General features: G+C 38.0%; 1 protein-coding gene across 6 annotated transcripts in view; it reads left to right on the forward strand.

The window, feature by feature from the left end:
• The window catches only part of ZMYM2 (zinc finger MYM-type containing 2), a 96,978-nt gene that overhangs the window by 31,261 nt on the left and 50,919 nt on the right, over positions 1–14,798 (forward strand). For all 6 annotated transcript variants that reach the window (XM_054064664.1, XM_054064670.1, XM_054064642.1 and 3 more), the window contains 3 exons: positions 667–952; positions 5,823–5,988; positions 6,814–7,026. In XM_054064664.1, coding sequence (XP_053920639.1) covers positions 667–952; positions 5,823–5,988; positions 6,814–7,026 — 665 coding nt within the window. The remainder of the gene's footprint in view (positions 1–666; positions 953–5,822; positions 5,989–6,813; positions 7,027–14,798) is intronic.

The raw sequence follows: 14,798 nt of genomic DNA on the forward strand, positions 1-14,798 counted from the left end.
CTCTGGCTGCAGGCTGCACTAGGAAAGTAGTGTGGGGAACACCAGGTCTGGAGTTTATCATGGAGGCTGGGCATGAAATTGTACAGATGCTTGTTAAAGCTTCGCAGCAAAGTAACTAACGAAAACCTAAGATTCCACGTCCAGATCTGGGCAGCCTGATTTAGTGGGATGTCCCTGCCCATTGCAAGTGGGTTGGAACTAGATGATCTTTAAGGTCCCTTCCAACCCTAGCTATTCTATGATTCTATGTTCTTACAAATTTGTGGAGTTTATAGCTCAAACTTTAGTGTAGGAATTCCATGTTCTCTGTTGGTCTCTTTTTAACAAAAAAAATTGCAGTTGGTAATTGCAGTTCTGTCTTGAAGATAGAATGACCGGTTTGTAAACTTGGTGTAAGTGAATCGAGGTCTGCAAAACTTGTCAGTAGGTGTAGGATGGTACCATCCTGAAATCTGTTGATGTTGTGAAGCTTTGTAACAGTGGAGAGTGGCGCCATCAAACAGCATTTGACTTTAAACCTGAATTTCTAAAATACCATTTTTCTTCTGTTAATTGTCAGTTCTAACAGGAAACTGATTTTATGCTCATTCGTCCGTGAATATTATTTGATACATATGTATGTGTCAGTTCACTTAGTTTTTTGGTGTTTGTTTTTTTCTCTTGAAGATTCTTGGATATCCCAGTCAGCTTCCTTCCCTAGGAATCAGAAGCAACCAGGTGTGGATTCCTTGTCACCTGTAGCATCACTTCCTAAGCAGATTTTCCAGCCATCTGCCCAGCAGCAGCCTTCCAAACAGGTGAAAGTCACGTGCGCAAACTGCAAAAAGCCTTTGCAAAAGGGACAGACTGCATATCAGCGAAAAGGATCAGCTCACCTTTTTTGTTCTACTACCTGCCTCTCATCGTTCTCACACAAACCTGCTCCAAAGAAGCTTTGTGTTATGTGCAGAAAGTAAGAGATTTTTGATTTTTTTTTTTCATACTAGCAGCCAAATCCAGTAATACTGGAGACTCTCATACATGTGTGAGAATTGCTCCATAAATTATATTAAATCTGACTGTACAAGCATTTTATACAGCATCACATTAATGTTGTTTGGAAATGTTAAATTCACTGTGTCTGCTATAACAAAATGAAAATTCTACCAACTTTTGAACTCAAGAGTATGGTATTGTTTCTACAAAAACCAGTGCACTAAAAATTAGTTTTTACAAGGTGACTGAGTTATGGTATTGTCACGTGACAAGATATATTCTTTATATCTAAAGTACTTTATGAAAAAAGTGGACTTGTGTTGTATAGAAAGCGTTCATTTTGATAGACGAAGATATAAAATCTAGAGGCTTTAAAAGGAGGAGCAGCTGATACTTGTAGGAAGCGGGAAGAAATCTGGGAGGTTTTCCATTGTTGGCAGTGTGGAGAGAGAGAGAGAAGCCTTAGACTTTCCCCATAGTTATGGGGAGTTATGGCAACTTTTGAAGTTGAAGATACCTTAAGTAAGCAGTACAGAGTGACCTAGGAATGGCTTATTCTAAATTATTGGTTAGTTTTGACTTGGAATTTTTCATTATTTCCCAGACTTGGAGTTGCCAAAAAGAAGTCTTCCATTATTGTGCTGAGGGAGTGTTAGCTGTATGGAATAGTTGTCCTGTCTTTTTCTTTTGGTATACTGATTACTGTCTCAGTCCAGTGGACCCTGCAGTGACACTGGTTAAGTGATGGACTCTTCCTGGACTAAAGGCAGCTTGCAGTACAGATTACCTTTGTTAATGTATGTTTTGGGAAGGGTAGTCTTTGCTCTATCACAGATTTAAAACAGTGAAAACATTGTAGTTCAGTGTGCCGTGTGGGGGATTAATGGCTTTTATTCAGATGGAAGCTAGTGATCCGATTATGTTTTGTTTTTGTTTTACTTGAGACTCACTGAGACTATATAGAAAGTATTCATAACCTGTGTATTCATACCTTGGTACACTGAAAACCTAGCAGATTTAAAAGATTTTAGCTTTTTTAAAATATATGTAAAAGCTCAAATTTTCTCAACCCTTGCCTCTACAGAGCGAGTTAAAAATACTCTGTACTCTTTCTGTTGGCTTGCAAGTGTTTTATAAGTTAGGTTTTTACAGAATTACTCTGGTGACTACCATATTCAGTTAGTTTTATTATATATAAAGATGAAGATTAGACTAATCCTTTAATTTCTGACTGAAATCTTCAAAACTTGTGGCTAAATCTGAACTCTCTTGCAACTTTGGAGATACCTGTGTGTTGTAAGAGGCTACATACGGAACTACCCTAAATGAAAAGGCTTTATTTTTGAATGATGAGAAAAATACCTAGCTTTTGGGGTTACTTGAAGTAGTTTATTTATTATTTGATTTCCAGAGAACCTCTGTGAAGTCACATTCGACATTTTTGAGGTGCAGTTGGTACCTACTCTTCCATTAATATGCAGTTGCTTACTCAATAACAGTTAAATAGAAGACAGTATATCATAGAATCACCAGGTTGGAAAGGACCCACAGGATCATCCAGTCCAGCCATTCCTAACACTCCCTTAAACCATGTCCCTAAGCGCTTCATCCACCCATTCCTTAAACAGCTCCAGGGAAGGTGACTCAACCACCTCCCTGGGTAGCCTGTTCCAGTGGCTGATGACTCTTTCTGTGAAGAATTTTTTTCTGATATCCAGCCTGAACCTCCCCTGGCAGAGCTTCAGGCCATTCCCCCTTGTCCTGTCCTCCATCACTTAGGAGAAGAGGCCAACTCCCTCCTCTCCACAACCTCCTTTCAGGTAGTTGTAGAGAGTAATAAGGTCTCCCCTCAGCCTCCTCTTCTCCAGGCTAAACAACCCCAGCTCTCTCAGCCGCTCCTCGTAAGACTTGTTCTCCAGCCCCCTCACCAGCTTCAACCAGAGCCTCAACATCCTTCTTGTGGTGAGGGGCCCAGAACTGAACACAGTACTCAAGGTGCGGTCTCACCAGTGCTGAGTACAGAGGGAGAATAACCTCCATGGACCTGCTGGTCACACCGTTTCTGATACAAGCCAAGATGCCATTGGCCTTCTTGGCCACCTGGGCACACTGCTGGCTCATGTTCAGTCGGCTGTCAACCAACACTCCCAGGTCCTTCTCTTCCGTGCAGCTCTCCAGCCACTCTTCCCCAGGTCTGTAGCACTGCATAGGGTTGTTGTGCCCCAAGTGCAGGACCCGGCATTTGGCCTTGTTAAACCTCACGCCATTGGCCTCAGACCAGCGGTCCAGCCTGTTCAGATCCGTTTGCAGAACCTCCCTACTCTCCAGCAGATCCATGCTTCCACCCAGCTTAGTGTCATCCGCAAACTTGCTGAGGGTGCACTCAATGCCTTCATCCAGGTCATTGATAAAGACATTGAACAGAGCTGGACCCAGTACCGAGCCCTGAGGAACCCCACTTGTGACCGGCCTCCAGCTGGAGTTAACTCCATTGACCCCCACTCTCTGGGCCCGGCCATCCAACCCAGTTTTCAACCCAGGAGAGTGTGCGCCTGTCCAGGCCAGAGGCTGACAGTTTCTGAAGCAGAATGCTGTGAGAAACTGTGTCAAAGGCTTTACTGAAGTCCAAGAAGACTACATCCACAGCCTTTCCCCCATCCAGTAGTTGAGTCATTTTGTCATAGTAGGCGATCAGGTTAGTTTGGCAAGATCTGCCCTTTGTGAACCCATGTTGACTGGGCCTGATCACCCCGTTCTCTTGCATGTGTGTCATGATAGCACTCAAGATTACCTGTTCCATGACTTTCCCCGGCACTGAGGTCAGACTCACAGGCCTGTAGTTCCCCGGATCCTCCCCGCAACCCTTCTTGTAGATGGGAATATGCACGAAATTGTTTCTCTGTAGTGGCTTAATTTGCGAATCCAGATTTTTTTACAGCTTTATTGCAGTTTTTTGCTACTTGGTGGTAGTAAACCAGGTGCATTTTGCTCTGTACCTGCTTCTGTGTTTTTCTCTTACTAGAGCAGACGTAATATCGTCAAAATGCAGTTCAGTGAAAAGATAAGGAGTCTAGCAAGAACCAGATCTTGAATGTAGGTTGGATACATGATAATAGTTGATTGTAGTTATGGTTGTTGATTTTAGTTGATGAATGTTTTAAGTCAGACTTTCAGAGGCAATGCTTAATTTATCTTTAAATGTGTAGATTAAGTGGAAAAAGTGAAGCCTATAGTGACTTTTTGAGAAAATTGTATAACCCCATTTGGACGGTCAGAATTCTTACATATTTTTTTGTAAACCACTTTTCTAGTGCTCTTCTAAACCTCTGGAACTACAAAGAAATTTTTATAACAGGGAAAGTATAGGAAATACCTGGCATTCTCCTTAAGTGTTTTTAGATTTATTGGCCAGCGTTACTGTTTTTGATTTCCCCCTTGTGTCCTTTGATACAAGTTAATAGTGTATGTAAGTGCTGGTGGAATCTAGCCAGAAACTGTGAGCTCCTCAGGGCAGGAGCTCTGGCTTTGTTTTGGAGAACACAAGTGATAACAGTCCACAACACAAATCGTTACTGGCTTGCCAAAGGGCAAACCAAAATCTGCTGACTTTCCTTTGATGGAAGAAGGGAGGCTTGGAAGTGTTAATATCCGGGGGCAATAAGTTTTATTTTTAAGGGAGTCTGTCTAGGGAAGCATAAAACAGTGTTGGAATTTTTCCCGCTCATCCTAGTTTTAGAGCTCCAAAGCATGAGTCTCTGGGGCATGTCTTCTCCAGCTGGTATTCTGTTATGATGTCAGTATAGATCCAGATGTGCCAGTCGTTTTATTTATTCTGCTCAACAAGATTTCCTGTTAATGATGGGGCAAAGGAGGAGGTTTTTAGTTCTCCTTATTTCTTCTAATTTAAGGTATATGATAGTTTGGCATTAAGAGTGAAACTACCTTAGAAATTACCTTAGAAGTTTGGGAGACCTGATCATGCACTGACAAGCTGGTGTTAGCAGCTTTGCTAAGATTGCAGTGTGTGCAGCATGTGACTGCCAAGGAAGGCCAAGGAAGCATGTGACTGCCAAGGAAGGCCAAGGAAGTCTTAAAATTAACTTCAGTGAAAACCAGCGTAAGTGGTTGTGGTTAGACAGAAGGTTCACTATTTCAACCATCAAGAAAATTAATTTGCTTGTCTGGTTTTGTGTGTTAAGTTGGTGCAGTTTCATAGGCCAACTGCACAAATTGTTTGGGAGCTTCGGAATTTAACAGTAATGGAATTAACTTTTTTTTTAATTTTAAGTGATGAAACCTCTAGGTAAGTTTGTGGTAGATCTATAAGCTTTCTAGTTGTATTTTTAAGGGTGAGAAAACAACCCTTTCTTTTCCTCTCATCATATCGCAAGGTTAATACTGGGTATGGTGGAGTTATATACAAATAAATACTATTTCTTGCCTTTTACTATAAATATGAATTTTTCGTATGGAACTTAAGTAAAGCGTTTGTGTAAAGTTACAAAAGGACTAGTTAAAATTTTCTGTATTTGTTTTTTGTATAAGACTGAGTTTGCCACAACTGGTACCTAATGGTTTGTTAATGTCACTTAGTTCTAGAATAATGTAATGGGAAAAAATAGCCCAAATCCAAACTTTAGAACAGATTTTTACTGAGGAAGGACATTGTACTTGCAGTGTTTATAGTAGTTGTAAAATGTTATGAAACTTAGTGTTTGTCTTGTGTCTAACAATTGCACACCCACAAACTGGTTTGAAATGTTAAAAGGAAGAACAAGCATAGTGCCCTTGTTTAAATAGGTATGTGTATACAGAAGCATACTAGAGGGGTTTTTTTTCTCTTTCAGAGATATAACAACAATGAAAGGTACCATTGTTGCTCAAGTGGATTCAAGTGAGTCTTTCCAGGAGTTTTGCAGTACGTCATGTTTATCCTTTTATGAAGATAAACAGAATCCCTCAAAAGGAGCTTTGAATAAATCAAGATGCACTATTTGTGGTAAACTAACTGAGGTCTGTTTTTTTTTTTCTCTTTCTGAATAATGACAATATTAATAATTTATATTCTGAAGTAAGAGAAATTCAGGAAATTTAAAATCAGATTCAGTATTTTCATATGCAGTAACATAGTAAGATATGCGAGCTTAATATTCATATAAAGCAAATGAAGGAAGAAAGAAAGAATTCAGAAACTTGTTTCAGAAACTTGAATGACCTTTTGCTGATACCGTGTAGCTGCCTTCAACAATGTTATTAGGTGCAGAATCTGGTATTATAACCCAGATCTCTCACATTGAAGAATTGTTGAAAACAGTCAAGATTTACTGTATTATTTACATCTTTTTACTGTACATTATGAAAGATCATGCCAATGTTCTTTAGAGATATGTAGAATATGTGTAATTATAAATTCTCTTTAATGTATTAATCTACTCTTGATGCCATTACTGGGCCCACCATAATTCGTACTGCTATGTTACACAGCATATGTGTCTGGCCAGTCTTTATATGCCATGTTGTTGGCCTGCAAATTAAGTTGTTTTGTAAAATCACTTAAATTAACCTTCTTCTCTAATATGCAGTTATTACATACTTCCCTGTGATCTTTGCTCCTAGGCTACAAGAACAAATTTTTTTCTAGAACTTTGGGGACAACAGAAACCAATTTCTGTTTCTGTATTTCATGGTCATTTTAAGTATTTCTGTTCTTAAATAGTGAGCTAGTATAATCTGGTTTTAGTTTTTGTACTTGAATGTAAGACTTCTGGCTTGTTTATTAGTTTAAGGCAACTTTGTGCTTGCGTAGTGACAGAGTACTTCTTTATTTTTATTTTCCAGATTCGTCATGAAGTTAGCTTTAAAAATATGACTCATAAGCTGTGCAGCGACCATTGCTTCAATAGATACAGGATGGCAAATGGTTTAATAATGAATTGCTGTGAGCATTGTGGGGAGTATTTGCCCAGTAAAGGAGCTGGAAACAATATTCTTACTATTGATGGTCAGCAGAAAAGATTCTGCTGTCAGAACTGCGTTGGTGAATACAAGCAGGTAATTCTTTACCTAGAAATTGAAATTAAATAAGCATTAATAGTACTTATATTTACACAGTTATTTATAACATGTTTTCACTTCTCATTAGAAGTCTTAAGTAACAAAAGACTTCTGAAAAATGAGGTTAACGTCAGTGAGGGCAAACTGGCCAGATTGGACCTTTAGTAAACTGGCTTTTTTTGATGTTGCTATAATAGCAATACATATTCGTTATTAATGAAAGTATTGAAACTAAACTCTATTAATAATTCTGTTTCTTTCTTATGGATGTATTACTATCAAGTATATTAATAGCAAGCCAAGCATGCAGGCTTACTGGTCCTTAAGTGATATTCTCTTTACGTATAAAAGCTTGCTTTTATGCAATCAAAACATTTGTATATGTGCAGAGCATACAGATTGGACATTGCTGTGAAAATGCTCTAACAGGTTACACATCGGCTGTGTACCTGTACTAGCCTCATCTCCTACATTGTACAGCATAGGATTTCAAAATGTATTGTTACTTTCATCCTTCCATGTGTTGAATTTTGTGCTTTCATTTTCTTTACTTGGTTTGTTTTTTATTTATGCTTAAGACCATTAAGATAGTCATAATTGTTGTGGTTAAAAATAATTCCAAATCAAGAAATCTAATACTGATGTCTTTTATGTATTAGAGAGCCAGCTTAGCTCTGAACCGTTGCTAATGCTGGCTGGAAGGTTTAAAAGTTAATCACAGTATTTGTGGTTTTAATAGGATAGCTCTGAAATATTAAATATTTTGGGGGAGGGTATGCAATTTGAGGATTTTTTTTTTTTTTCCTGTAGCTTTTTTTCTTGGTACATTCTGCTCCAAGTTTACAAGGGCACTGTTAAGAAATACAGAAGTGCTATTTTACTAGCAAGAAATCTCTTTTGTCTGATTGTGGAATTCACATTTGAATATATGAGTGACTCCAGTAGTGCACACTGCTTTGGGTTCCTTATTAGTCTCTTTCCATTTTTACAAAACCAGTGATCCAAGAGAAAAGGGAGTGCAGTGCTGAATGTTTTAAGTTCTTTAATGTATGTCTGTTTTTTCTCTTTGCACAATCAGTTTTGATGCTTTTGGGGATGGCTGTTCTCATGTATATGCAATGTGCAAACAGCATATCTGGAAACGTGCATATGTAAACAGCGCAACTGAAAACTTAACATAAGCGTTATTCTTTTGTCACAGCTATACCAAAAGGGACAGGATAGGTTTCCGAGATACTAAAAACGTAGGCATGTCGAGAAGCCATGGAAAGACTTGAAGAAACGTTGAATACTGTCTCTCGAAGAAACAAAAAGGCATGAGATTAACTTTGAACTTGAGACATTCCCACACAACCAGTATAACATGCACTACACATGGAATTATGAAAGGAACGTGGAATTTTGAGAGGTCGAATGATAAATCTCTACTTAACTCATTACAGACTACGCTATATTTGTTCAGATGTTGTTGTATTTTGTGTTTAGATATGTATTTGAGAATGGGAAGGATATGGGTAGCAAGTTGTATGTTCTGGTTTGATATGGGGAGGAGGAAGAGTTTGGAGTATCGGGAATCTTCACAAGTAGTGTTGAGTATTGTGAGGATCCTTAAGAGAACCTTTAAAATTGAGACACGTTGTTTTGGTGCATTCAGGTCTGACAACAGACTTTATTCAAGCAAGTTCTTAATTCTTTTGTGGAAATATTTGATACTGGGGAACTGCAGTAGGCTGTGAGAAACTTAATTTTGCATCTGGTTTGTAGTGGTGATTATAGGGGTATTTTTGATACTAAGAGAAACTGCAACTGAAAATTTAGGAGCTTATAGTGCATGTTGTAGGTGTCAGAGTTGCTCAGGACACAATTATTTGAGAATATTTAGTTGTCCAGCAGGATTTATTTAGGTTTGAACATTTGAATTAAGTTTTTTTTAGACTAAACATTACAAAGGAGTTCTGTTTTTCAAAAAAGGAGCGTAGACTTTACAGCACATCACTGCCAACTCATTGGGCCATGATTGGTAAATCGTAGGTTGCTTTGTTCAGTCGTAACGATGTTTTCGTGGAAATTTTATTAGATCTTGCTTTTAAAGGAGAACCGGTGAAGGAGACAATATGGGAGAGTCACTATTGCATACTGAAATAAACTTCATTGAGTCAATAATACAGGAAAAGTTGATGTATCGTTTGATGACAGCATTGTGTTGTACAACTGATTATTATGTGTCACAATAGTTTTAGCAAATGTTTTCTTTCAAACAGTTGTTAAATTGCATAGGTCTTACTGGTATGAGCTTTGTATTAAGCAGTTAATATTGTAAATGTCGTACACCATCAATATATGCTATACATTTGTAGTAGTAATAAATGAAAACTGTTTCTTATTACTTGTATCAATCTATATACTTCATTCCTATTTTTTGAATAAATGTTACACTGATTTGAACAATTATTTTTCAATAACTTATCATGGACATTTTTTTCTTCCTGGAATGAAAAAAAATTAAAATTGTGGGTAATAATAACTACTGTGGCTCTCGGAATGGCCACGTTCTGAGTGCAAATAATCCATCGGCTACAAAGGGTTTCTCTTTCCTCTGCTTTAGACTGTTGATGGGAGTAAGAAACAGTGTTATTCCTGGGATGGGGAGTAGTTTTTTTTTTTCTGAAGTGCATAAGCTGCCTTTTAAGGTGATGGATGCACTTGGCTTTGTATGTAGCAATTTCAGACCCTGCTTTAAAACTGAGACACAAATGATCTTGAATATCGCATCTTGTGTTCTGCTTTTCTGAGAGGTAATGGCTGTTCTTTCTTACCTAAAACTGTAGTAATTACAGAGCTTAGGTTTCTATAATTTTAAATAAGCTATGAAAAATAAATAGATGAATAAATTGTGTAAGACTTCTTTTTTAAAAATAAGTGTAGCCTAACTAGTGTCATGTGCAAGAGAATTCCTGGTGGCACAACAGCCATTCATAAAGACAGCTAAGTGCAAATCAAGCTTTTTTAACAAAGAGCAAACTATGATAAAATCCTTCCTTCAGAAATGATATCACCATGACAATGTAGATTAAAAAGTCAAAACCAGAACCCTTATTTGAAGTGGTTATTTTTTTTTAAGCCTGAAGAATACTACTATCACTAGATCATAAAATTTGTTGCACTGAAGTTCAAGTGCTTCAGGTGTAGACGGGAAGAGGAACTTAGAGAATGGCAGTAAACAAAGCTAATAAAAGACAATGTAAGAAGAGACTGGGATCATATCTGACAAGGAGGTGGCTAAATTGTCTGTATAATTGTGCAAATGCTGAAATACTTTATTTCTTCAACTGGGCATTTCATATAATTAAAAATAAGAACATATAATTAAAAAGAGAATGCAGCCATTTTAAAAACTAGTTTAGTGACTCATCTAAAAATTAGTATCTGTACCATAAATTGAAACCAAACCCAAATACGCCTGCCATGAAGACATATTAACAAAAAGCATATAAATGTTGTTTCAGTGGTTTTGATACTATTGCATATTTTCTATCTCTACAAAATTAGACTTTCCTTTTGAAGGCAGTTGCAATGTTGTTTGTGTCCTAGTTTGCTGGATTGGGGTACAGGCTTGACAACCTTATTCTAAGGTACACGTGAATTCTGTATCTTGGCTTGTACAGCCAACCATACCCTTTAGTTTTCTGTTGTTCGACTAAGACAAAGCTGACTCTGTGCCTGCTTTTGAAAATATGGTCTTCAACTGCTTTGCTTACTGGCCTGAGCACTGGCCATAGTAATTTAGTGCTTTACTGGTTTCAAATGTTCCTTTACTTTCTTTGCTTTGTTTCCTTAACTAAAATTCCTCTTGTTAGAATATGACCCGAGATCCACTTGCTTTGGGTGCATCTTAAAAGCTACAATCTTTGTGTGCTGTCAGGAAAGGGGAGACGGAGTTCTAGCTATCTCTTCGTAGACTTCCTGATAGTTCTGCCATGAAGTGAGTACTGGGTGAATGCAAGCCAAGTGAGTGTTTTCCTAGTTGGAGAGGATGTTTGCAGTGTCTTTTCATCTGGTGAAAATTTTCCTTCAATACTGAATAACAGTGCATTTAGTTGACTGATTTGATGAGATGAAGACTTGCCGCTGAACCTGCTTCAACACTGACCAGGTTATGTCCTCCCTTTAAGCAATTCACTTACAAGCAATAGGAGAAAAGCCAACCTAGGTGGTTGCGCTTCCTTCAGATTCTGCTCCTTGTCAAACAGCTGGTTTTTGTGAAACTCCTAAAACTCATTTCATCTGCTTGATCTGGGTATAGGGGTTTAGGAACCTTCACTATATATGATAATAGGTGTATCAGCTCTGTAACTTCTCGGTCATTGTTTATAGAGAGTTTGTATTTAGTCTCCACTGGTTTAAATCTCACTGAATGCTATGATAGAATGTCGTCACGTAGTATTTCAATGGAAGCAAAAAGGGGTTTCAACTTCGTCTTGTCCCGTGCAGTGCCTGCTCTTTTTCTGTACTTCTTTGCTATTAAGACAGATCTGTCTTTGTTTTTATTTTGATAGTAGAATTAACTACAAAACCTGCAGCTTTTCCTGCAATTGTTTCTGCTTTGTAAAGTATTGCTTTCAAAGGTCTGTTTGAAGGCTAAATACTGTTGACAAAACCAGTAATTGTGAGAGTTGAACCGCTCATTTATGCAGAAATATTAGAAATACTGTGTTTTTTTCCTTTTTTTTAAAATATATTTCTGATAATTTTTAAAAAACTTCTGTGGTTTCAGACAGTTCCAACTGTGGTTTAATAATGGAATCTCTTCCTCATATAGTAAACCACTTCTGTCTCATTTTGAGTAATACTTGGTTTGGTATTAAGTAAACTCTGATAAAACTTCATACACTTGTACAAATGGAGCTGAATGCTTTTTGCTTAACTTCCCATGGTTATATGACAGAAATTTCTATCAACCAAGAAATAATCAGCTCCTCTTTCTTGCTTAGTAGCGTGGGTTGGTTTTTTTTCAGGCCTCTTGTTATTTACGTGTCTAGTTTCTTGCATCTCTGATGTAAATCAAGTCTTGCTAGAAACTATCCTATTCTTCTGCCTTTTCTGCTATCTTTCTTTTTTTATTCCTGTTTCTGGAACCATTTATTTTGCCAGTTCTGCTCCAAATGTCTGTCTTCGGCTGTAGAATTTTGTGCTCTTCTATAAAAACTATATAATCAGCTTCCTTAGACGGCTGAACATCATCCATAGCAAGTGTTCAGGATGATGTTTTGTCAGTACTTCAGAAGATAAAGTGAGGTAGGTACATCAGAGATGTAAAAACAGTTTTGTAGTTCTGAAGAATAGTCTTACGGCAGTCAAAGTTGTGAGGTGTGATCCATGTGGGAATGCAGGAAATTCATAGGAAGAGGAAGCAAGGAAGTGGTATAACTAGGTATTGGTCTTGGGATGGCTATAACCACATCCATGAGCTGCTGTACCTGGGGTAATTGAGCAGGGTTGAGGGGAAGAGGGGAAAAAAAGCGAAATGGAAGCAGCTGAAACGTTCAGTAACAGTACCTTGCTTTTCGATGCAGTAGGAAGAGATTTTCAGTTATGATTTTCTTGAAGGCATGAAAGCAAGTGTTTTGAGTGCAGGAACAAAACTGGTGAAAAGAGGGAGCACTGGCAGCTGCAGATGCCAGAGAAAAGTTTCTGGATAACTTATTGATTTGACTGTTTGCAGAGTTCAGCTGATGGAATGTAAACACAAATCACTTGGTGTTCAAGGGCAGCAAAAGCAAGTACTTCAGCTTTTGCTCCTTATATTTGTGCAAATGCTTTTGAACTGTTAATAATCTTAATCTCTTTTGGAGCAGGGAAGAATTTACAGTTGTTATTCTTGGGGGAAAGATTATTTGGGTGTGGTATTTGAGAAGACTGAAAAAATAAAACAATTTCTTCTTTCTTTACTGTTAGGGATTCTGTTGACATCTGGTTCTTATCTTATTCATGTGTGTTGCTTCTGGGTCCATCAGGGCTGCCCTTCTTTCAAAGTAGTTTAGCTGCTGTTTTTTTAGTTTCCTTGCTAATGGGTGTCTGTCATCATAGAATTCCATGTAGTGAATATCTCTGCTTTTCTCCTTACAGAAAATGTCTATCTTTGTCCTTTACCTTTCTGTTTGAACAGAGGTTCAAACTGTGTTTCTGTCAGGGAATATTCTTTTCCAGAATCTTTGACAGTATTTATCTTATTTCTAATCTGAAACCGTTTCTCTGTAAAGCTACCAGAGAAGTTTTTGCCTGGATTGAGAAGTGTGTACCAATCCTTTTTTCTGTGGAGTTTCTGTGTATGAGTTTAACTGCAAAGTATTTCCTTTAACTGGAAACAAGTCTTTGGACTGCTACATAACATTGTAGCAACCAGTTGGTATTCTGTTCTTCTGGATGGACTGGCCCTTGCATGCGAGAAGTTGTAGCAAGAAAACTCTCTTACGCTGCAGGCATGGTCTTCATCCTGACCTCTGTCCTGAAGACATGTAAAGCAGATCATACTGTTTTCCTTATTCAAGAAGAATAATCTGCAGCACACGTGCGTAAATGCAAGGCACTGATAGTTTTATTGAAATACTCTTGCAGCCAGAAGATTCAAGAACAGAGACTTTTATTAGCTTCAGTTGCGAATGGAGGTGAGGCTTACTTCTAAAATACCATGAAACTACAGTATTGGCCGATATTGTAGGGCTTGATCCTTCTTAGTAGGATGTAAGCAAGAAGAGCTCTAGACTTCAGCTTTCATGGTGCTTTCAGTACAATACAAAGGAAGAACAAGGCTCCTCTTGAAATCATTGTTGGTGATAATGGCAAGAATAAAAATTCCTCAGAAACCCTCCAAGTGAATTCTCTCTTATTCCCAGGAATTTGAGTTTCTGTTGCAACAATGCTTGTATTTTTGAAATATGTCCCATTCATCTGTTTTGTCTTGCATCTTGATAGCCACTTTTGTAGTTGCTAATTTAATTCAACACTTTCCTAGTGGAGAGAATGAAGATTTGAAATTAACTGTAACTGGTAATAATTTTTAAATTACATCAAGTGTTTTGTAATGTCTTTTCTCAGTTATCTATCATGAGATTCCTATCATGAAGTATACCTGATTCCGGGATTAAGTTTCTAACGGGTTATACAAACAAGTTGTGAAAGAGTCAGTGGATTTAGAATCAAATATAAGAACAGAAGGACATTCAGGCTTCTGCATTTACTTTATACTTTGGAAAGGTCAAATATGCAGTAGATCTAGCTAAAATTAGGTCATCTCAGTGCAGAATCTTAAGTAGGGTAGTGAGGGAGAGGTATAGTCAAGACCACTTTTGCATTAAATCTCCCCTCAGATGGCACTGGGCCACTTTTCTCTAGAAATTTTGCCTCTGGATTAACTTCAATTTTGAACTTAGTAATCTAATAGATACAATTTTTGGCCCCTTCCTTGCTCAAGCAGGGTCACCTGGAGCGGGTCACCCAGGACCATGTCCATTAGAGTTTTGAATATCTCCAAAGATGAGGACCCTGGAGCCTCTCTGGGCAGCCTACTGCTACGTTAGCCTGAGTTTAGTCAGCAGATCATGGAATTATTTCCACGCCCTGCCCTTCCCGTCGTTCTGCACTTCTGACACTGCACCTGGGGTGCGGTGTCGAGTTTTGGATTCCTCTGTGTGAAAAGTGTTGATATAGCAATGCCAGTTCAGTGGAGAGCAACCAAGATGTTCGTAGAGGGCTGGAACAATGACATAAGA

This window comes from Cuculus canorus, chromosome 1, assembly GCF_017976375.1.
Source record: "Cuculus canorus isolate bCucCan1 chromosome 1, bCucCan1.pri, whole genome shotgun sequence".
In the NCBI taxonomy this organism is placed as follows: Eukaryota; Metazoa; Chordata; class Aves; order Cuculiformes; family Cuculidae; genus Cuculus; species Cuculus canorus.